The sequence below is a fragment of the Alternaria viburni genome (genome assembly GCF_023758015.1).
Source record: "Alternaria viburni strain BMP 2772 chromosome Unknown scaffold_18, whole genome shotgun sequence".
NCBI lineage: Eukaryota > Fungi > Ascomycota > Dothideomycetes > Pleosporales > Pleosporaceae > Alternaria > Alternaria viburni.
Genome location: NW_026055787.1, coordinates 451869 through 474275, shown reverse-complemented (window position 1 = coordinate 474275; position 22407 = coordinate 451869). Strand labels below are relative to the sequence as shown.

At 53.3% G+C, this 22407-nt stretch overlaps 7 protein-coding genes and 1 non-coding gene across 8 annotated transcripts; 3 read left to right on the top strand and 5 right to left on the bottom strand.

The window, feature by feature from the left end:
• Positions 1 to 404: 404 nt before the first annotated feature.
• Positions 405 to 1049, bottom strand: J4E79_008024 (uncharacterized protein; the record flags this gene model as incomplete). Its single annotated transcript, XM_049356884.1, has 1 exon — positions 405 to 1049. The coding sequence occupies one exon, from the start codon at positions 1047 to 1049 to the stop codon at positions 405 to 407; it is 645 nt and encodes a 214-aa protein (XP_049208731.1).
• Positions 1050 to 3265: 2216 nt separating this feature from the next.
• J4E79_008023 (uncharacterized protein) lies at positions 3266 to 4417 on the top strand (the record flags this gene model as incomplete). Its single annotated transcript, XM_049356883.1, has 2 exons — positions 3266 to 3295; positions 3341 to 4417. The coding sequence occupies 2 exons, from the start codon at positions 3266 to 3268 to the stop codon at positions 4415 to 4417; spliced, it is 1107 nt and encodes a 368-aa protein (XP_049208730.1).
• A 1662-nt stretch (positions 4418 to 6079) lies between these two features.
• J4E79_008022 (uncharacterized protein) lies at positions 6080 to 7591 on the bottom strand (the record flags this gene model as incomplete). The annotated part of the gene is made up of 2 exons (XM_049356882.1): positions 6080 to 7464; positions 7570 to 7591. The coding sequence occupies 2 exons, from the start codon at positions 7589 to 7591 to the stop codon at positions 6080 to 6082; spliced, it is 1407 nt and encodes a 468-aa protein (XP_049208729.1).
• A 1494-nt stretch (positions 7592 to 9085) lies between these two features.
• Positions 9086 to 10085, bottom strand: J4E79_008021 (uncharacterized protein; the record flags this gene model as incomplete). The annotated part of the gene is made up of 3 exons (XM_049356881.1): positions 9086 to 9664; positions 9712 to 9915; positions 10005 to 10085. The coding sequence occupies 3 exons, from the start codon at positions 10083 to 10085 to the stop codon at positions 9086 to 9088; spliced, it is 864 nt and encodes a 287-aa protein (XP_049208728.1).
• Positions 10086 to 10443: 358 nt separating this feature from the next.
• Positions 10444 to 10529, top strand: J4E79_008020. Its single transcript has one exon. It is a non-coding gene; the product is annotated as a tRNA-Phe (tRNA).
• Positions 10530 to 10891: 362 nt separating this feature from the next.
• On the bottom strand, positions 10892 to 12777 carry J4E79_008019 (uncharacterized protein; the record flags this gene model as incomplete). The annotated part of the gene is made up of 5 exons (XM_049356880.1): positions 10892 to 11238; positions 11296 to 11392; positions 11452 to 11767; positions 11818 to 12620; positions 12670 to 12777. 5 exons carry the CDS (start codon positions 12775 to 12777, stop codon positions 10892 to 10894), a joined length of 1671 nt encoding a protein of 556 aa, XP_049208727.1.
• A 2562-nt stretch (positions 12778 to 15339) lies between these two features.
• J4E79_008018 (uncharacterized protein) lies at positions 15340 to 18029 on the bottom strand (the record flags this gene model as incomplete). The annotated part of the gene is made up of 3 exons (XM_049356879.1): positions 15340 to 16840; positions 17079 to 17917; positions 17967 to 18029. The coding sequence occupies 3 exons, from the start codon at positions 18027 to 18029 to the stop codon at positions 15340 to 15342; spliced, it is 2403 nt and encodes an 800-aa protein (XP_049208726.1).
• An 867-nt stretch (positions 18030 to 18896) lies between these two features.
• J4E79_008017 (uncharacterized protein) lies at positions 18897 to 19967 on the top strand (the record flags this gene model as incomplete). Its single annotated transcript, XM_049356878.1, has 1 exon — positions 18897 to 19967. One exon carries the CDS (start codon positions 18897 to 18899, stop codon positions 19965 to 19967), a length of 1071 nt encoding a protein of 356 aa, XP_049208725.1.
• Between the last annotated feature and the right edge of the window lie 2440 nt (positions 19968 to 22407).

Here is a 22407-nt window from a genome sequence, read left to right as displayed (position 1 = left end):
GCCGGATGTCAGGCTCCACGGACTACTAGCGAAGACCAACTGTTGTGTGTTTTTTGTTACTCTTGAGACGAATACAATGGGCCAAGTCTAAGCGCATCTGTTGTATATTTCTTGCTGTCTTCAACAAGTGTCGTTCGCGTGATTGTTGGGGGACGACAGCGTCTGAGAGTAAGCGATAATTGTGGCTTGATCGTGAAATTAAAATTTTGATCCTCCATGATGGACTGCAAAGAGTAAATTTCTTGTCACCTCTTGTGACTCGACTTGGGTATCGTCCAATCGTCTTCTCACGTCTCGACACGCTCCTATCTGCGTCCTTAGGTAACCCCAATCGTCGAGGTTGCATGCACTGATCCGACCAACTCCCGTCTTGATTCAAATCGCGTCCACTGTATTCTACACTCTCAACTGACGTCCTCGTCCTCTTCATCCCTCTTCCTTTCTCGCTCGTCCTCTTGCTCCTTCAGATGCATGGCCTCGACCAGCTCACTGCCCTCCATACCCACCTCTTCTCCGTTGCTGCCGTCTGTCGGCTGCTTCTCTCTTATGGCCTTTTGGGCTTCCACTCTCTCGCGGACCAGCTTTGCAATTGCGTTGTCTGTTTGCACATTGAGTCCCTTCATCTTCTGCTCCAAATCCCTCTTCAAGTCCCAATTTGGCTTTTTGGGCTGCAACTTGAACAGGTCCAGTCCCTTGTCCTCTGCCGTTTCTGCCTCTTGTTGCGCCTTTGTTTCGAGCGCCAGCTGCTCTGCCTTGTATTCCAATGTGCTTGTGGGGTCGGCGATTGGTGTATTGTCAAAGCCCAACTTAACATTTCGCGTCGTCGCATCGAAGTTTCGGCCGGAGAGGTATGTGGCTGCTACTGATGTTTCCTCTTCTTCTGTGCGCGTGAGAGCTTGCGACGTCTCGGCCTGGAGCTGGGTGGATGGCGAGTCGGCAGCTTCTGGCGCGTCTGATATTTGCTCTTGTTTCCGTTTCAGCGACTTGAGTTGTGCGAGGCGCGACTTCCGGTCGTTGGCGGCTGCGGACAGCTTTTCGTGCGAAGACATGGTGAGAGCTTTGCGGTTGCGCCGGGCAGGAGTGTGCTTGCGTGCGGGGTCGAGACGCGTCCAAAACTTGTCTATGTCGTGATTCTGTGCAAAAAGTTCACTCTGAGAATGCGCGTAGAAAACAGAGAGTATGCTGAGCGGTTGCTGAAGTGGTCGTGGTTGTCGTGTGGCTGCGGAGAACAGCTCGGGAGTCCAAGATCTTCTCCGGTTAGCGCTTCTGACCAAACACGCACCTTCTCAAGTTTTCGTGCTCCTCGCCATCCTCACCAGCTGCTTGCAATTGACACGTCATGGCTCCGTGAAGACGACAGCACCTGCATCTTCTCATGCCCCGCTTTCGCGTTCCCAATGCTAGCCTCATCGCCAGCGCCGACTTTCCCATCCTGCCGTTCCTCGCTCCGAGAGTCTTCGCCCAGTCATCGACGACAAAAGCACACAGCCAACAGCATGCAAGGCCTAGCACAACACGGGACAAAGAGAAGGATAGGTCAAAGAGCTTAGAGGAACATAACAGGGTGGAAGATCAGGACTTAATCTCGAGCCCCCGACAGACAACTATACCAACATGTCGCAAGCGACCGACACAAGACGCTCCTGTTGCGGGGCTCCTACGGACGTCTGGCCATTGGAACAAAAGAACTGACGGTCCCGTTTCTGTCAATCGCCTCTATGCGGATATATCGACATTCACTCGCCAGTATGCCCGCTCATACGCAACGACCACCTCCAGCAATAAAGGCGCAGCGGATGAGAAGACGCTCTCGCGACCTCGAGCTCGTCGGGCACAGTCCAATCGCACTCGTGCTCCCTCGTCCTCCGTTCAACGCACACCTCTGCGAGCCGAGAGACATTCGAAACAACTCGCCTTGGAACGTGCGCGACTTGACAACTACGTCTCTAGACTACCTGCTGGGTTTTCACAGGCAAGGCGCGACCAAGATGGCCGATACAGGTCCCTTCGACGCCGCGTGGCAAACCTCGTCAGCTGGAACCAGACGCATCTTGATCTGACTGACACTTCTGCAAAAGAGAATGGGCTTCAATACGCGTTTGCGGCACTGGATCGCCCTGTCTACGCATCTTTGCGGAGAAACACACGTAGCGTCGTTATAGAACACGACCCACGATGTGCGCGATTAAGTTGGACGCTCTTTGCGGGAGACACCGAATCAAGTCCGCGCCAAGTATCGGACAGGTGGAAGGCTCTCGACATCTCGACGCGGAAAGCCTACGCTCATAAGTTGCTCATTTATCTCCTCGACCGTAAGCCTGGCCGCGCTTTATACTTCATACAAGCTCTGGTTAACGATACACGTACCTGGAGCCGGAAGCGAGAAGCTATTGCCGACGCACTCAGTCATCTTTCCAAACTTCATCGACACCGATTGTATCAGGACCAGAGTTGGGGTACTGACCTAGAAGCACGCAAGCGCGAATTCGTCCCGGCGTTCTTGCACGTCTTTTTCAAGACGTTATCTAGCAAGCCCGATCTCTGTTCTCAAGACTTACTGTACAATCTTGTCGAGCTGGCCAAGATAGAGGATCTGAAGAAAGTGTTCGATTGCCTCGTGGAACACAAGATACGCGTTGACTACGATACAGTGCTACACTATGCCACTGCATTTGGGCAGGCTGGTGAAGTGCAGTATGCGTTGAAATGCCTCGAGGCATTAAAAAGCCGACATTCAGCTAAGTCGTGGGAGTCTGTTGTGGCTCGTCAAAGACTTCGCTGGGTGTGCGCTGTCATACTGCGAAGGAGCATGGCTGCAACCAAAGACTTTCACCACACTCCATATATCGTCGCTGCCTTTGTAAACATGGGTATCCAGATGGACTTACTTCTTTACAATGTCGTCATACACAACGCAATGGAAGCCGGAGATCATGCCACGGCTTTTAAGGTGTATAACACTTTCGAAAATAATGACTTACAGCCAGACAAATACACGTTCGGGATAATGCTCCATGGATGTACCATGCAAAACGATCCAGCCTTTTTCCAAAGATTTGCACAGTATTGCGAAGAGGTAGCACAAGATATCCAGGACTCTTGGCTAGCAACGGAGTGTCTCTACTATCAGTATGTACGCTACAGAGTTGATGGAAACGTCGAACAGACCTCGGCCATGCTATGGCACTCTTATTCAAGACTGTTCACGACAGCGCCTCTGCAACCATTCGTTGGCTACGGAACCGCAAGCCTAGGGAACGCCGTAATGTCACAAGATTCATCTACGCCGGAGTCTGTGCGCATTTCTCCTTCACATGTAACGCTGTACATCATGCTGCAGACAGAGATTCAATCAGCCTTGGCAGTTAGCAACATGCGAGTCTACAACTTGTATCTCAAATTCAAGTCAGTCGTGCAAGAGGGGGGTCATCCGGCATTCAATGAAATGGCTCGGCAGCCGCAAATTTGGAACGCCTTCCTCTACGCCTTTTGTCAAAAACAGCAATTTGCAAACGCATCACAGCTCATCCAAGACATGACGAATGGCCCAGCAAAGCCCAATGTCTACAGCTGGAATATCTTCATGCAGGCTTTCTTCAAGACAGGCCAGATACAGGCGGCAGAACGAATTTTCGATATTATGCGCGACAGGGGCACTGATCCTTCAAAGTACACCTGGGGAGTCATGATGCGAGGATATGCAAATGCTCAACTTGTCGACCAAATCGACGATATCTTACCACATCTTGACGCCGAGGACGAGTCGGACCCTGATTTGCTGCGATTTCTGGCGAAAGTAGTCGATCGGAGAAAGTTGATGACTATATTGGAAAAAAGCAGGCTGCAGAAAGAGGCGATTGCGCTAGAGAGAGCGGAGCAAGAAGCTGAAGCAGAGCGATACTGGTGGCAGCGGGCGCTCGAAGCTGTCGAAGTAGCACCAACAAACGATGTTACTTCGGTCCAATCCGGTACGACTGGCTCTCCAGTTGAACCTTCAACTCCTCCAACCGAAGAGCGTTCTGGCGCGACTGGCTCTTCTATTGTTGAAGCTACCGTCTCTCCGACCAAAGAACAAGTGGGCTTACATCAAGACCGAGCCAGCGATCTCGAAACTGCAACGGAGTCTCCTCGGGTGCCTCATAGCCAGCCAAAAGCACCGCGCGCCAACCTGCAAGACCCTGAAGTCCAATACAGGAAGCTCCAAGAACGGTTGGGTCTTGTCCAGCCTGCCCCTCCCATGGTTGATGATGTCGCGCTCAAGCCGGCCAAGACCTCCCAAGTGGCGCCCGTTCTCAAGAGTATGATAGACTTGGACAAGTCTAAACCCAGGGTCACAGAGCCTGGTAAAGCTGCTAGTATGCGGAAGAGGGCTAGATTCAATCTCGCTAAACCCAAGGGCGGAGGTGATTTGAGATAATGCGGCTTTGGGAAGGATGTGTTTGTAGTTCCAATTGGATGTATATAATCTGCAAGCCTACCGACGGAGTTATCCATGATGAACTACACCCTGCTTGATATCCACGCATACGTGCTCACGCTCATGTCTACAATACATTGCAGATACGATTACTCATACAGCACACAGTACGTAGACCTCGCCGTCCTTCTACTATTATTACACACGCCAAGCAGACTGGCCTTCTTTTTTTCCCTCATAAATGTGACGCGCGACCAGTCAGAAGTCTGGAACAAGGACGGGTAGCTCATATTTCTAGCAAGCCGCTGTTGAACCAAACTCCACCGTCGAACCCCGCAATGACACCAGAGAACATGCGTACTCTGACCGACAGCCCGGGGACGCCGAGGGATGTTCTCATTCTCTGGAAAGTAGAAGGATGACTCCTCACCCGAATGGAAATATCTTGGGAAAGAAGGAGAGGCAACCGTGACGACCCATGTTTTACTACCTACAAAGGCTGCATCACACAAACATCTCAATCGACAGACTGTTTGGTACGGTTCGGCAGGATGTTGACCGCGGGGTCGGGGCAAGATCTACGTTGCATGTACAGCCTCGCAAGCATGCAGCATGTATGCATGCTACGTTACGTAGCTACTGCTGACTACTGTATACTAGCGGACGCGTTGGGAGCGAACCGGAGTCTCTCAACATTACTACCGGCCGCTGCCAGCTAGTGGTCTGGGTCTAGATCAAAACAGACCTGCTGTCGGGCCGCGTACACCCCAAGCACACGAGTGGCTGGCCGAGGACAGATAACAACATTCTTTGTTTTGCGGTGGAATAGGGTCAGATCGAGTACGATGTATAATCGTAGAAGCGATTTGGGAATATCCAGAAGCGATGAACATGATGGCAATAGTTTCTTCAATCGCGTAGTGCTGATTGAAACATGGAAAGTTGAGCAAAAGACATGTGTAAAGTTTGTTGTCAATCTATTTTCTCTCTACCTATATAGATAGAGACCTCCAACGTCATCTGTGGGCCCCAACATGTAAAAGAAAAAGAGTTTGCCCAAGTAGTTGGCGTACGTGTTAAATGGTAAAAAGATGGTGATGGAGAAAAGGCGTTGGCTAATTACAAGAGTACTATATTGGTCGCGTGAGAAAGCGTCAATCCTCGAGATTCCAGCATCAATATGATAGAGAAAGGTGACAAGACAAGGAAAAAAGCTGCCAGCATGCATCATCCCACACAGATCCAAGAGATTCAAAAAGGTCCCACCTCTTGAATCCTTGCCGACAAACCGACGTGTAGTGAGATATGCATGCTGCGCTGGTCCAGACTCAAAAACGCTCGTGCTTTTGTTTGTTGTGCCCATCGCAAAATGTCTCAGCAGTGTAAGCTTCCGCATCTTCCGAAGAAGACTCTCCGTTGTGTGGAGTGGGGCATGCGGAAGGGCTTTCCGGCATCCATGCGGGCGAACTTGCATGTGCATGCAACAACAGTACAACTAACAAACGCGAAGATCGATACGATGCAAAATAAATTGATGGCCACCCGATGAACGCCTCCGTTTGGATATATGTCGAGTGAGAGCTAAAGGAAATGGGTAAAGATAGAGTCGCAATATACAGGTAGCGATGGACGTGAAAATACAATGACAACAAGTGCGTGCGACTAGAAGTTTTGCGCAATTCCAGAGTTGCCTTGTTGGGGGAAGACACTGGGGTTCTCGATCCTCGTGTTCCGTCGTGCTGATACGTCTCTTATGATGGGCTGTTGTTGGGCAGCGTATGGATCGTTGGCAGCATATGGCCCGTTCTGGTAGTAGTCTTGGTTGTTGTAGTACTCCTGTGGGTGACCATTGGCCATGCCAGGGTAGTCGCCAGAGTTGTCAGAGTGGTTGGCTGCTGAGTATGACGACGAAGCGTTGGAAGGCCCGCGGTGCACACCGGCCTGGTTGTTGGCAGAGTTGGCGGCGGCAGCACCGTTGACAACACCGAGGGCGCCGATACCGTCCGAGTCCATGGTCTGGCGACGGCCGTCTACAAGCGGGTCGTTGGAGTGAGCGTCAGAGTAGGCACCGTGTGTGGGAGAATGTGGGCTGGTGTATCCGCCGGGGTTGCTGTTGCTGTCCGAGTAGGTCATGCCAGAGGTGAGGGTGGTGGACATCTTGCGGTTGGAGCTGGTGGTGGTGTTGCCCCAGCCTCGGTAACCGCTGTCGTCTTCGGCCATGGCCAATCCACCAACCGCAGGAAGGGTAGGGTCGTGGTTAGGGTTGAAGCCATACTCCTCGACTTCTTTCCTGCGTTCGTCCTCGGCGCTCTGGCGCTGCTTGCGTTTGCGCCAGAAGAAGATGCCGGCTAGGACTAGCAGAGCAACGACAACAACGGGAATGACGACAGCAATGGCAGTCTTACCACCAGTGCTGAGACCGCCATCGTTCTCCTTCTGTGCATTCTGCAATTGGGTAGAGTCGGTGTTGGCAGGGTCAGCGGCACCTGTTCCAGAGGGAGACGCGCTGTTGGTTGGTGCTGCAGTGGGAGAATCTGGAGTAAAAGTGCGAATAACGGTGACCACTGACGGTGTCTCTCCTTCTGCCGTGGGTGTCACGGTGGAGATGATTACTTGGGTCGAGGGTTCAGCCGACGGGGCAGTGAAGACGCTCGTGTCGACGAAGCTTGGTGCAGCGCTGGTCGTGGCAGCAGGGGGAGGAGCCTGGGTGGATGATTGCGCTGGCGGCGGTGCGCTCGACTGGGCTGGGGGAGGAGCTGCCGATGTTGATGGTGCTGGAGCCGCTGATGAAGCCGGCGGCGGTGCCTGGCTCGACTGGGCGGGAGGGTCGCTGGTCGGGGCGGCGCTGGATGCGGGAGGAGCGCTCGAGGCGGGTGGAGGAGGCTCTGAGGAGGGCGCGGCCGCTGAAGGCGTGTTAGAAGCCGGCGCAGGACTTGAAGGAGAGTCTTGAGGCGGGCTGGACGAGGCGGCGGGAGCAGAAGGCTCCGTAGGCGCAGGCGCTGCGGACGGTGTTACAGACGGCGAAGGAAGATCTGACGAGGGCGGATCTGAGGATGGGGCAGAGGCAGGAGGAGCAGACGCAGACGTAGCAGCGGGCGCGGACGAGGCAGCGGGTGCAGAGGAGGGAGAAAGAATGGAAGTAGACAACGTACTCTCGGTCACATTGCTGGACATGATGGCGACAATGGCAGCCAGCAGCTGACGGGCCTGGCAAGGAGCGACTGAGGCGACGACGACGGCGACGCGAAGACGGATAAGAGGTGCCGCGCGAGGGAGGTCGGACAGTCAGCAAGGGGAGAGGTTCGCTGGAGATGAGGAAGTTAGAGTTCCGTGGTACCGCTGGCGGGCTGTAGCAGGCGCGGCGATCTCGTGTCTCCGCCGTGGGTCCGCAGTGATGATGTATCGACGGAGGCTCTTGGGTTGCCAATCGACGGCGGGCGAGGTTGTGCACGAAGGTTAGTGGACCTGCACGGCAGCGGACAGGCGACCCCAGCCAGCACCTGTTGATAGAGCTGCCGAACCGAAAGCGCCCAACAACCACAAGCGCGCTGCTTTGCTGCTTTACCCTGCCGCCCGTGCCAATTGGGGGGGATTCGCCGTCTGGCGTCTGATTGCGATCGGCCTCAAGCTCTTGTGAAACAATACCGTCGCAGCTCGCACGCAGCGACAGACGCGACGGGCCTGGCAGCTTTTCACCACGCCCACGCCAAGGCCTGATGCCGCTCCTGGTGTTGCATCCAGCAGCGACTGGCTTGGAGCTTCGCACGGAAAAGCGGGTGTCTAATGCAGCTTCTAATGCACCCTCGCTGACTAGCCGCGCTCCCAAAGGGGGAGCTCATAACTGCTGAGCCGGCTAGCGACGAAAGCGGCATGGGCGTGGCTGTGTGCGTCTGGAGTCTGAAATGCGAAATCTGGCACAGCGGCCCCTTGAGATCGCCTGCTCCCTTTGTGCTGCATGCAAAACACCGAATCGCCTGCGTTGCACAGCGCCGCGATAATGCGCCTTTCCTCGCTGCCATGGCCGGTGCATGCCGTCATCCGCCAGGCCCTGGGCTGAAATTTCTCCACCACCCCAGTCGCAATAACATCATCCGCTCGTGTTCTGAGCGAGCTTCCTGTTCTTCGCAGCCCGTGCGCCCGTCATTGGCTCCGTGGCGTGCCACTCTATATTAAGACGGCCAGAGTACCCTCGGCACCTTACCTCCCGTCTGCTCTACTGTACGGACAGCGCACTGTGGCTTCGCAATTGCTGCAGCTACTGCTATCTTACGAGGCAGCACGTCGTAAATACCACCACTAGATGCGCGCTTTTTATCAGCTGTCTTCGTATCTCGTCATCTGCTTTTGTCGCTGCCGAGCGCAGGGTTCGTCTCTCCACCTGCGCGCTCACTAGTGACAAACAAATTCTCACCGAACTATCTTGTGAAAACAACCAATTCTCGTGTGATTAGACACCATTACCCTGTCGCAGTTCGCTGCGTTGCTCGGAACCCTCTCCACACTGTCATGCTTAGTGTACCATCACCTGCGCCTTCCCCTTACTGCTAATGCTGCACCGCTTCATTCTTCACTAGATTGCGGAAGCCACCTCTATCACTCGTCCACTCTCTGACTGCGGAACGCCAGAAGCTTGATCACTAGCGTACCAGAGCATCGTCTGCGAACTAGCTAGAGCACGCCCGGAATTATGGCCTTGCGCCCTTGCAGCTTATCCTTACCAAACTTCTTCTCGTACCACCGCTTGCCCTGCAACGCGCGCGGAAGCATAGTAGAAATCTCGTTGAGAAGAAACGTGCGTGCAGGCACACACTGCCAGCCCCCAATCATCCACCACCCTGCCCACTCAATCCACTCGCACAGGTAATGCGCGTGCAGCGAGTACTTGAACAGGCCGTTCTTCGGTATCATGTACACCTTGTCCACATTTTCCACGGCCTTGCCCTGCTCAGCAGCTGCCTTGCGTTGCTTGCGGTCTGCTGATCTCCGGATCTCGCGCAGGTCGTCGTCGTGGAACATGTTGGCCAAAAGTCCCCAGCACCAGATTACGAGCCCTAGAAACATGTACTCTTGTCGCGCTGCCCACTCGTCTCGTGATGTTGGTCCGTAGCCCGCGAGGTAGCCGCCAATGGAGATGGCATTGAACATTTGGAACCCAAATGCCATGATCCAAACAAACGGATGCATTGGCGACATGCTGGGATTGAGAAAGAGGGGAGATATAACTGCGCGGTAGAGGTAGTGGAAGACCTGGTGTCTGATTAGCACAGCTCCCGTAGAGCCTCCAATGTACTCACAAAGCATCCAGCCATAGTCCAGTTGCCCAACGGTAGTTCTTCAAGCCCCAATTCTTTCGGGAGCGTAAACATGATGTACAGCAGGGTTATGAAGCCTGCCGACTCCATGGTCGCCCATCCTATCTTGCCATCGATGTTGAAACGCGACTCAATCGACGTCTTGCCCTGTGGGTACCAGTCCAGAACCCATTGCGCCGCAGTAATCTTTGTTCACCAAGAAAGTTAGTAAGGACAGTATCAAGTGGCACTGGGTCACGGCACGGTGCCCAGCAATCTGTCGGGTGTATGCTTACAACAGGAAAGAACTGCCAGACCCAGCAAATCAGCTCCCAGTTCTCGCGCGACGGCGGCAGCCAATTCTCCACAATCGCCATGCTTGTATGATGGGGTATAGCGACGCAGAATGAGATCTGACGACGCGTAGAGAGAATTGCTGATGGGAACCTGGTGATCAGGTGTGGATTAAATCACAAAACAATGATGTCACCAAACACTGTTACATCCGCGCCAAGCCGAAGCGCCCGGGCGTGTTTACGTTTTCTCGGTCGCAGTGCCTTTCCATCACGCTTCGGTCCGGATGAAATGACCCGCTTAGACAGATCTACCGAGCGCGCCACTAATCTGGAACTGAATCGATGCGAGATGCAAAGATCTCACAGCATCGATGCAGCTCCGAGTGCGAGCTGCGGACTTTATAGGCATCCAGGCTCCAATTTTCTTCATCAAAAAGCCGTCTCCTTAGCTCAATTGGGAGAGCGCCAGACTGAAGTCTCAGTCACTAAATCTGGAGGTATCGTGTTCGATCCACGAAGGGGACAACGTGCCTGAGTTCGCTCAGGGTTCTTCGAACTTTCTTTTTGCGCTTGCGTGGACCCAGACAGCATGCTGTCGTGCAGGGTCATGCATGCACTGCGAATCTTTTGGCGTTGCCCCTTGACTTGCTTTTTTGCACATGCACCATTGCTTTGTAAACCCTGGCGAATGAGAGCACTTTATGTTGGAACAGGGTGAGTTGTCAGTCGGTGTGAATTGTGATCGGACACGTTGGTGGTGGAATGGAAGTATTGCGGTCAGATGAAGAGAAAAGGATAATGAATAAAGGCTATGCTACGCTATGGTACTTGCTACTAAACAGATCAAAAACCAAGGCCCAATGCTCGAATCGTCAGAAGCGCGATGCTTACTCCGCTCCTCTCGCACCACTTGCATGCATGTCCGCGTCGGTGACGGGCACACTCTCCCTCCGCAGCTGCTCTGGAGCTCTCGCTTCGTTGCCCTTCTTAATGCCTCTCCCTCCTGGCGTCAAGAATGTGTTGTCCAAGTTTGGTAGGTCCTCACCAGGAGTCGGAGACCAGTGCTTGCTCTTCCATGGGGTAACGTGGAGAATGTACATGGTGTCAATCTCCTCAAGAGTACGGCCGTGAGATTCGCAGAGGAAGAAGTAGACTACGACTGCACCAGTGAAGCAGCAGGCGGCGAAGACATAACCGTATCTGTAGTCGATGGCAGACGTAATGTAAGGCGTGACTGAGAGTGGTATTAGTACAGTCGCAGAAAGACATGGATGAAGTAGTATTGACTTACAGAAAGAGATGAGGAAATTCCAGGTCCAGTTGCTGGCCGTTGCGAGAGCCATTGCCTTTGCACGGTATCGGCTAGGGTAGATCTCACCGATCACAGCCTGCAGGGGTAACGAAGTTAGTATATGTCTCACATGCATTTCGTGCAGCCAGAACTTACCCAGATGATTGGCCCCCATGTCATAGCATAACCAGCGATGAAGAGGCACGCAAATGTGATCATGGCATATCCGACAGGCTGGCTCGTAGTACCGTCGCCGTTATCCAAAGCGAAGTGTCCAAGCGATGCGAAGACGAGGAAGCACATGAACATCCACAAGCCTCCAGTGATCAGTGCGGGTCTTCTTCCGAATCTCTCCACGATGTAGAGACCAGGGAATGTCATGCCAAAGTTGACTCCTCCCAGGATCATAGAAGTGACGAACGGGTCTTCAATACCGACTGACTGGAAGATCGTAGTTCCATAGTAGAAGTAGCTACAAGAGAGTCAGTACAAGATGTGTGTTAATGTGCGGTATCGACTTACTAGTTGGCACCCGTGAGTTGCTGAAGGGCTTGCAGACCGACTCCAAGAAGTACACGATACGCCATACGTGGTCCTGTAAAGATCTCGTACCAAGGGTGCTGACCTCCGCCCGCTTGCTCGGCCTCCAACTTCTCCTGGATCTCCCGGACTTCGCGCTGGACTTCCGGGTGTTCCTGGGGGACACCGTACGTGATGGCGATGGTGTGTATGGCCGAGTCAACCTTGCCCTTGCGGTATTCCCATCGTGGAGATTCCTGCATAAAGAGAATTCCGAATATCATGAGTGCTGACCAGATGAAACCAACGCCCATTGGAATCTTCCATGATGCTGAGCTACCATCGGACTTGGTACCGTAGTTGATACAATAAGCCGTGAAAATGCCGAGGGTGATGAAGAGCTGGTAACAGGACACGAGTGCACCTCGGACGTAGCGAGGTGCAGTTTCGGATTGGTACATAGGCGTAAGGACCGAAAGTGCGCCTACACCCAAGCCTGCGACCCAACGACCAAGGGAGATCTGGTACCATATGTTCGTTGTGGTAATCTGTACGATGACTCCAACGCAAAAGATGATGTTCCAGAAGACGATGGAGTATTTGCGACCGAATTTGTCGGCGATAGGGGCCGCGATTAGAGCACCCATTAGGGTACCGATAGACAGCAGTGCAACAATCAAGCCAGACTTCCAGTTGCTGAAAGCGCGCTCGCCTGTTTCAGGGTCTGTCTGATCCGCGAATTTGTTCAAGAAATCGGGCATCTCCAAGAACCCAGAGATTTGACCAGTGTCGTATCCAAAGATGAACTAGGGGCTGTTAGCTGGGTACCTGCGCATTCGTTCATTTGATACTTACACCACCCATCGACACAATAATCGCCATGGCGATAATGCGCATTCGGAAGATCTCTTTGACACCGCCTTTCAACATCTGCGGCTTCTTCTCCGGATCCTGATCCATCATCGTGGAGGAAGCAGGCGAGGCATGTGAATGCCCACGGAATCGATCGAGTATCGCCATAGCTGGTGGAAGAGAAGAGGAGTGCCGATCGAGTGTGGAGGAAAGTATCAAAAGACATCTGGGTCGTGGGGTCTCCAGGTCCCTATAAAGCGCCCACGATTGCTCCGCTTTGGGGCACTTGGAGACCCCAATGCCGTCATAACGGCATGATTAACCGTAAGTCTTCACCGCGTTCACCATGACTACTGCGCAGTCTAGCAAAATCCAAAGGCATCCCGTGGTCGTGCGCCGTGCGGTTGCCGACGTCATGGTTTGCGTGATCCAGGGCGGCCACTAAACTGCATCGCCATCGACGACCCTGGGCAATCAAATGCTTGATACAGTCAAGCTATCGGCAAGCGCTGCGGTCCTAGTGGCTGCGGGCACACTCCGGGAGCAATCTTAGAGCCTCCAAAGCTTGGCCTATGCTCTTTCCCCCGGACATCAACGTCGCAGAACGTCATCTTCACTTGGACATGTGGGGTAGCGCAAGAGCCGTTGTGTGTCAGTTGAGTTGTTCGTTGGCTATCGTCGCATCGGAGCCGAGGTGTGCCGATATGTCAGCGGAGGCTCGGACTTTGCTGTGTCGTGGGAATGATGGTAGGTGAGGATGATGACAATGCACCGCAAGAACTACAGCCAGCGCTGGCTTGGCAACCGGTGCGACGATCATTCAATAATAAATACCAAGCAACCTAACTCGTCACATTGACATTTTAAATCCTCACCACAGGATATAGGCAGGAGGACGTATACCACGACACGCATCGGACGAACGTTTACGGAGCGGATCTCGTCGGTGTTGTTCTCCATTTTTTTCTTTTCTACGGCCCTTCGATACATGCGTATTGTGGGTCACGATCGCCACACCATGGGGCTCCCACTGCCGTTAAGGGCCTCCGGATTTGAAGAATTTGAAAGTACCCAAGTACCGGTACCTAAGCACACACGTCATCTCGCTTGGTCACCCCTAGGCATGTTGTTCACGTTTCTAGGGTTCTAGCCTCTGCGGCCCAACTACCGGATCTGGACCTCGATATCTGAAGTTCGAGAATTGCGTTCTGCCGCAAGCTACTGCATTGATGACAATAGCTGCGAACTTCGTACGAGAGTGCGCATGAGCGATGCATCAAGAGCGATGACCGATCATCGGAAATCGTACACTCTATAGAGAGCGCTGTTCCAATACTGTTAGGAGCGACTGGAGAATGTTGAAGGTCTTCGGGCCAATGGTTTCGTGTAACACACGCATACATGCAACGACAGCCCAAGCACTCGTTTTTCCATGAGTAACAAAAGCACATAAACTGTCCGCTGTAGTCGTTTCTTCTTCATTCACGTTGACGCTAAAGTATACATACACACTTCGCATCGACAGACAGAAACCTGCGCGCCAATCGTACCTGCCATTTCTACCGATTCCATCAGTAATACCAGCTGAGTTGTGGCCAGACTGTCGAGTATCGAAGTAACCTTACCTCCGTGCACGAACCTGTTGCAAACCAAAATCATCGTTTCCTGCCGAGAAGAACACCTCGTCTATGCGATACACTGTTGAGAGCGGGTACACGATCCGTGCCTCTCCAGTTCCTGACGTGGCGTGAGCCAACCACTTACTATCTACCCACACATCAAACGAAAACTGTCCCGATACGGCAACTGTACTGGATCAGTGTTGATCGTAGGTAAGAGACACGGGTACGGCTTCCGATTAATTACAATTCGACCCGGTTAGACATCTGTGGGTAGCGTACCCGAGACATGGTTTCTTCTCCAGCTCGATCTTGTTGGAGTCAGTTCTCCAGCTGTACGACTACCCTTCTCACCAACGCCATTTGCAACTACAAAAACCTTTTGCTGTTGTCACTCTTGCTACATACATCCGTATGAGGGCAAAGATCTATTCTCGCGGATATAAGAACCGGGTATAGCGCCGCCTACCGATCAAACCTGGGAAGCTATATATGATACCAGCCCGTGCATCCGTATTGGCACATTCTAGTCCTGGTCGTACAGGTCTTGAGTGCGTACCACAATAGGCAATTTCGCAGTTCGGACCGACAGGCGTCGAAACTAGGCGTCAGACACGGCTACATTTGCCGGCGAGATACGCTTCATGTAGTGTACCAAGGACTCTATCGGCGTTACTGTGACGCTACAGTGGCTAGTGACAACAAGGAAGGGAAAGAGAACGAGGGAGTTGATGAGTCTGTACGGGCTTGAGGTTCATCGTTGGATACCGTGGTATAAATGCAAAGATTGCAATTTTATTACAGCTATATGAGCACCGTCCATTCCGACTTCAGACCAAGGAAAGACTACTGTTACCTAGTGGCCCCAACAAGGAGTCGATACATCCAGACATCGCGGTCGACAATCCTCAGCATCCGGGCGGAAAGCATAGAAAGCACATGTGATACGAACGCCTTGATTTTCCTTTGAGACCTACCCGTACCCACCCAGAGAAAGATGCAAGTAAGTAGTATTGAGGCACCGTCGCAATGCTAAAGGTCATTTCGTGAAGCGTTAATTAGGGTTCGTCGTGTTGTTGAAGGTGCCCGACATGCCTCGATTGGGCATGGCAGGAGCGTTGTTAGCAATCCCTGATGACGGTACTCGCGTCATGGAGGGTAGCGCAAACGGTGGGGCCGGTGCAGGAGCTGGAGGCTTTCGAGGTAGATGTGAAGGTGTACCATACTTTGCGATGCTGCTTTGGGATGAACCCGGGTCACCAGACTGAGAAGCAGTTCGGTTCATGGATATGGCTGAGTTGTTTCCCTGCATACTTTGAGGCGACCCAAACGGCGGTGTGGAGACAGCGGAAGGGTTAGGTCTTGACATCTGTCCAGGCATAGAAGCCTGGGCAGACATTTGGTATCCACCATAGCCGTTCATCTGAGGCTGTCCCTGCATCATGTTTTGTTGCATTCCAAAGGGCATGTTACGTCCACCGGGCACAAAAGCTTGGGTTTGCGGGTTGAACTGACCCCGGTTATAACTTCCAGGAAGAGGGTGCTGGTTGCGGTTGGGCTTTCCGTTGTACGCATTTGAGGCGAACTGTCCATATGGGTAGCCAGGCATAGGTGCCTGGTGAGGTGCGGACATTGGCCGGTTGCCGGGACCATTTTGGGCACCATATGCGCCCTGACCCATATGGAATGATGGCTGCTGGTTTGGTTGAGACCAGCCTGAGTTCATAGGCATATGTTGAGGTTGCTGATAGGTATCTTGGTAAGACGCCATCTGTGGATTGGCCATCTTTGGGGTGACCTGGGAGGGCATACCAGCGTTCTGGAACGATGACATACCCCGCTGGAAGTCCGTTGATAGATCATACCCATTCGGCATCTGTCCATAATTGGGGTACGTCATCATCGACCCATTGGGAGCCTGGTACTGCTGACCAGCCCAGCCATACTGTGACTGCGCTTCCGGGGGGATCATGCCCGGATACGGGTTGCTGTATGTTGCCGGGGGCGATGCGCCAGGGTTCATAGTCGCATACGGCGCGTTCTGGGCAGGTGCTGGGTAGCCGTTGTAGTAGACCGCATTGTCTCCAGTATATGTAGCCACAGGGTACTGTTGCGGGTAGTAAACATTGAAGCGGGACCGAGCCTGGAAGTCGTCGTCGTCGTAGTTACGCTGCTTCTTGGGTTTCTTCTTCCCGGCAGCTGAACTTGATCGTGAGATGTCCTTCCCTTTTTCTTTGTCCTCTCCAGATCCGTTGGCTTCGGCCGTGCCGGGCTCTTCACTTTCCGCACTACCAAAGATGCGCTGACGAGCCTCACGATATCGCGCCTCTCGCTCCTCTCTGGATAGAGCGGCTTTGTCTTTGTTGCCTTCACCATCGTTGCTGCCCTCGCTGCCACCCATTTCAGAGGTCGTCTTCGAGGCATTCTGCGAGTTAGCTCCAGTGTTTGTACCTGATTTGCCATCGTCGCGACGCATGATCTTCCGAGCAGGGAGCTCTACGGGAGGTGTATTGGTGCCCTTGGCGGGATCTACCATCTGTGAAACGGGGGGAGGACTACTAGTCGTAAGCAACAGAGCACGCGAAGCTTGATGAATACATACATTCTACAGTAAGGGGTACGTGTAATTTTTACACCCGTCATGGTGTTGTCAACTACATGGCCGAGCAAGTAGTAGTCGGCAAGACGATGAGCAAGCATCCTGTAAAATGTATTACAGTTCGGCAGACACAATTCGTTTTCACTGCGTACCGTTAGTAGGAAGTTCTGGCAGATCCGCCACGCATGACATACCGAGAGTCTTTGATGAAATCAATGAAGTCTTGTTCTATCTTCACAACGAACAGCCGATCACGTGGAGACCGTAGCGCCTCGAGCAACTTCTCGTCTGGAATGGCGGGCATGTTCGGAACACCATTTAGTGAAGGCATGCCGTTGACAAGAGGCTGTGGCATGGGCCCCGCGCCGTTCAGCGACTGGTTAGGGTCGTACAATGTTTGCGGACCATTGGGTAGCGTCGGAAACCGACCTGCGGGAACCCCTCGATGGGGTTGAGGATTCATCACAGCTATTTCATGTAACTGGTCCCGAAAGGCACGCGCGGCGCCATGATCAGACCCCTGCCTGGAGTCTGCAACGACCGAGTCCGGCGGAGACGTGACATCCTCTTCCTCGACTGCCCTGAGGCTAGCACTGTCATCCGGGCGTAAGGACTCCTTCTCGTCCAGTGCAAATGTTGTCGCAGAAGCAACACTCTTTCCATCAATGCTGGGAGGTTTCCCAGATCCATCTGATGAAGATAGCTGAGTGCTGCTGTCCTCGGTGACAGACACCTTTACCACAGCCGCAGACTGAGGCCTATCGGGGACATCTCCTTTTGCATCCGTGGAGCGTGTTTCTGAAAGCTCAGCATGGCCTGTCTGTTGCGCGGGCTGCGATATGGCATTTTCAGCGCTGCTGCTCGCATCAATATCCTCTCGCCTTTCCGCAAGTATTTTGGGTGCTACTTCGCCATGCATGGGTGTGGCGCGCGCCTTCTGGGCGACTGCGGGTATTTTGGGTGTCGCGACAGGCGGTCTCGCTTTCGGAGCGGAATCCTTCGACATCTGAGGCTTTATGGCGGAAGCCGCAACCTAGCGCTGTTAGCACACCGCCCATGGAAATTGCTTGTTGAAATCCTACCTTGGCGAACGATAGAGGCCTTGGAGGCGCTTGTTCTGTGGAAACCGGTGTCGCAGATGCCATGGCTGTGAGGCGATGTTTGGTACGGTAGAAGACTAGATAGGTGGTAGGTTGCGACGTAGATGGCCTATGCGCAGTGCGCGGTAGGTGCCCAAACGCGGGGACGGCGAAACGGGCTTTCAGGCAGTCTCGTAGCAGTAAGGCTGCTGAATGAAGCGACAGACGCCTGCTGGTGTAGCCGAAAAAATCACCAAGCTCAGCGCCGTACGTGGGTCGTCGTGGACGAGAATGAAGGTGGTGTTAACCGAAGTGATGGACGTAAATTTTTTCAGGAAATAGGGTGCTCAAGGAAAGTCGCGATAACCGGAGCCAGAAAGCTGGACATGTTGGTGTGCCGACATTCGTGGGAAAAGTGTAGAGGTGTATGGGTTTGCTGGGAGCCAAGGTGAAGTAGCCTTGACGACAGGCCTGCAACGACGTAGTTTGGACGTCTAGCGTGTAAGAAGCTGCCAAGCACCCAGGTGTAGGGCGCGAGACAAGAGACGACGGGTGAATTGGGTCGTCGACGGGGAGCAGTACAGGGCGGGCGGGGACCGGGCTGTTATGCGGGGTGCAGCGCAAGGCGAGTGAAGGATAGAGAAGCGATGATGGAAGCCGCCCGTGGGCGGGCTTAGTCATGCCGCTCCGCCCAATTCTCCGGCCAAGCTGAAGCTGCGCCTTACCGCATGCGACCAAGGCCCGTCGCGTTTCCTCGCCGAAAGTGACAGAAGAAGATTGAACTTGGCGAGGCTTGATTGCGTCTTTACCGGCTGCTGCTCTGACGCAAGAGTCGCGTCGTGCTCCATTCCCTCCATTCCCACCAGCAATACCGAAGGACTCCGCCAACAAAAATACCCTTTGGATTCGACCTGTACCGCATCCAAGTCCGCCATGTTCCGCCGCCCGGGTGCAGGCCGCTCCAAGGCTTCCGCAGATACTCTCTGCCAGAAGTGCTTGAAGAGAGGACACTACAGCTACGAGTGCAAGGCGCCCGCGCAGGAACGCCCGTACAAGTCTCGGCCTTCTAGGACACAGCAACTACTCAACCCCAAACTGCAGCCTAAACTCACCACCGAGGTACCCGAGGACCTGCTGCGCAAGAAGGGCGTCGCCGATGAGATTCTGAAGAAGAAGGAAGAGGATCGCAAGCGCGCGCGCTCACTCTCTACGTCGTCTGCCGACTCTGTCTCGACCATCTCGACCAACCGCTCCCGTTCCCGCTCGCGATCTCCCCCACGACACAAGCACAACGGACGAAGACATCATGGGGACCACGACAAAGCTCTGCGGAAGCGTAGCAGGCGCTCGGTCTCTATGGACTCGCGCTCCTCACGCGCATCCGACACTGCAGACAGGAACACACGGCGGCGCATGAGCTCCTTCAGTCCTGGTGAGCGAGGCCGCCGAAGAACCAGATCCAAGTCAAGATCCAGGTCAGCGCGCATGCAGATATCACATGAGAATGCCAGGGGAAGAGCGCCGCGAAGCATGAGTGATAACGACCGGTCGCGGAGCAGGAGTGCAAAAAGAGACAGGCGGCGACCAGCTCGACGGTCAGTCTCAAGATCGCGGTCGGGGAGTGCGGATCCCATGGATACGTCAGACGAGCGTAACCCACCAAACGGAGCACCAAGAGGCCAGCCAAGCGCCTCACATTCAGTACATCGTGAGCCTTCCAGGTCACTCTCGCCATACCACAGCAGTCGCGATCGCAGCCCGAGTCCCTACTCCAAGCGCAAGCCTGTACGCCGATCGCGTAGCCCATACGAGGCACGAAATGGAGGACGGGCCCGTGACAGTCCGCGTGGACCGGCAAGAAACCGTTTCGACGATCGGGCAACCGTCGCGAACAGCAGAGTTGCGCCGCCGCCAGCGCAAGCACCCCCACCCCCACAAAGAGAGCGCAGCCTGAGCCCGTACAGCAAGCGTTTGGCCTTGACCAAAGCCATGCAGTCAGGGTAGACAGAACAGAGATTTTGTTATTTGGGCAAGTGGCCAGAACTGTATACCTGCACTTGAAAACTTGCATTGAAAGTAGACGGTGGGCAAAGGACAGTCGTAGCACAATGGGTCCACCTCATATAAGAAAAAAACTGAACAGGTCTGCAGGCTACATTAAGCCAAGGCCTTGCAAAGGCGGTGACCCAGCGCCAATGTAGGCTCCAGGCTGTTCAAGTTTTTCCTAGGTTGGCGCGGGTCATAATGGGCAATCAAAGTCGGAGGCGCTATATTGGCTTCTGTGGGCTGGGGGTCTGGGACTGGACCAATTCTAAGCATGGTGGGAAGGCGTTTCTTAATAATTTAATCGCCAAACGAATAGAGTCAACTAAGCTTTTGCATTGTTCTTTTCTATTGTTGGTACGCCTCTTCTTTCTTCTTGTTCAAATGACTTTTGTATGATACCTATTCCTCCTCCTCCCACCTGATCACCGTTCCGATTCTGTGCCAACATCAACCAACTAGACGGTACTCGTCCCATGTCTTGACATGCCATCTGCCATGTCAACTCCCTCACCTTCAAATGTCAATAAAAGAGCTGCTCATGGTTAATTACCAGACGATTACTAACAACATACCGAATTCCAACCGTAGCCCTTCGTCGATGAAAGGCCACGGTTTGTATGAACGAGGCCTCAATTGCGTTACCGAGGATTCTCAGTTGAATCCGAAGACCCACTGTCGTATCGAGATAGGATCGCGACAGGACGAGTCCTCTGTAATGCTCTCTTCCATGTAGTTGACGACTGCGGAGGGCGACTGTCCATATACCCACTTGAAAGCATTTTCAATTATTCCGAGGCCATCATCCCCATAACTATCGTAAATGAGGAATCTCGCTGCGAAATCGTTCCGAGTCTGTTGATGTTGGATATATTGCCCAAACGTGATGTTGCAGCGTTCCCGGATTTTTCCAAAGTCCGCCATGGCCTTCAGGTAAAATCTCCCGAAAGCGAGCGCTTGGCGGCTCATCAAGTCAGCGCGCTGTATCTGTCCGAGTACATTGTTGTAGGCTGCTTCAATGATAGCGTGCACCAGTTCCGAATCCGTCAAGCTTTCTAGACAGTCCAGGGTGATGCTGGCGCATATGTACAGCTTCATCGCGCAGTCCACGATGAAGGCCAAGAGGACTGTATCAGGCTTGTTGAATCTACCATGCTCGATTAGCCCCAGTGACCAGAGGGTCTCTTCAGATGAAAACCATGGTGTACCGTAGGGTCCTGGTCGTGGCATGAAGGTGTTGATTGAGGGTACGTTAGGGGCGCAACATAGGGACTGCACCCTCGTACCATCTCTGGAAGACCTCCGGGCTTGCTGATTAGAAGTTCCGAACACCATGGCGTGATGACCCGCTCCTTCCTGGGCCGATTGCATGTGGAAGCTGGATTGATGTCGACCTGCGAAGAACTGATCTGGCTGAGGATCTGTGTAGAAAGACATACTGAACGATTCTTAAGGAAAGACGACAGTACCCTTGCGATATCGGAAAGCCTTTATACATGCTATCGATTATTATCTGTTCACTTGCATCATTGGTATTATGGTTCGACTAGTGATTTTTCTTGGGGTGCATGGAGAACCTTGGTTGACGCGAGCAAGACACGCAATACTCTAAGAAGATACTGGAACATGATGGCCCTTTGTACAAATCAAGATGTGATATGAAGTATCTCCCGCGGAGTATACATAATGATGATGAGTTGTGTTGTTGGCCAAACCCGCCCGAGGTCATGACGCGAAGACGGACGGGAATTGCGAGCTAGATAAGCCGCTAGCGCGCCAAGCAAATTATTTGTGCCATTCAATTTTCTCCGCGAAGCTCCTGCTCTTCTTTTCTTCACATATTGTCAACGGTCTCCAATAACCCTAAGGTCCTTCCTTTACAAATGGATTCGCCTTTTCCAGAGCAGACCCAGAAGAAATGCACAGCCGTTCTAATCCTGCAACTCGTCCACGTCGACTTCGGTCGGTATTGGGGTTGCGGGTTCGCTTTAGGCCAACATACTTCGTTGCGCACCAATCTCAGGGGTCTTGAGACCCTGATGTCGACGCCGCCGTGATGAAGCGATGTAGAATTCATGGCGGAGATAATTCCCTGATGATTATCATGCGTGGCGCTGGGGGCTATATGCGTTGACCCGTCACCGGTATCTAGGTCCGCCCCCATCTACTGGTAACCATAAGCTGCATGGAGCTGGAAAAGGAATCAACCTTTCGTGGTGATTGGTTTGCTGCTGAAGTTCGTTGTCGTGCGGATCTAGACTGTTGGGGTCAATGGCTACGAGTAATGCTGGAACACCCAGCTGAAAGACTCCCCGCGCCTCCACCCTGTGTCACTCCACAAGAAGCGAGATACGCAGCTTCGCATTGGCGGACAAGAGAGCGGCTGAGAAGCGGCTTCGGA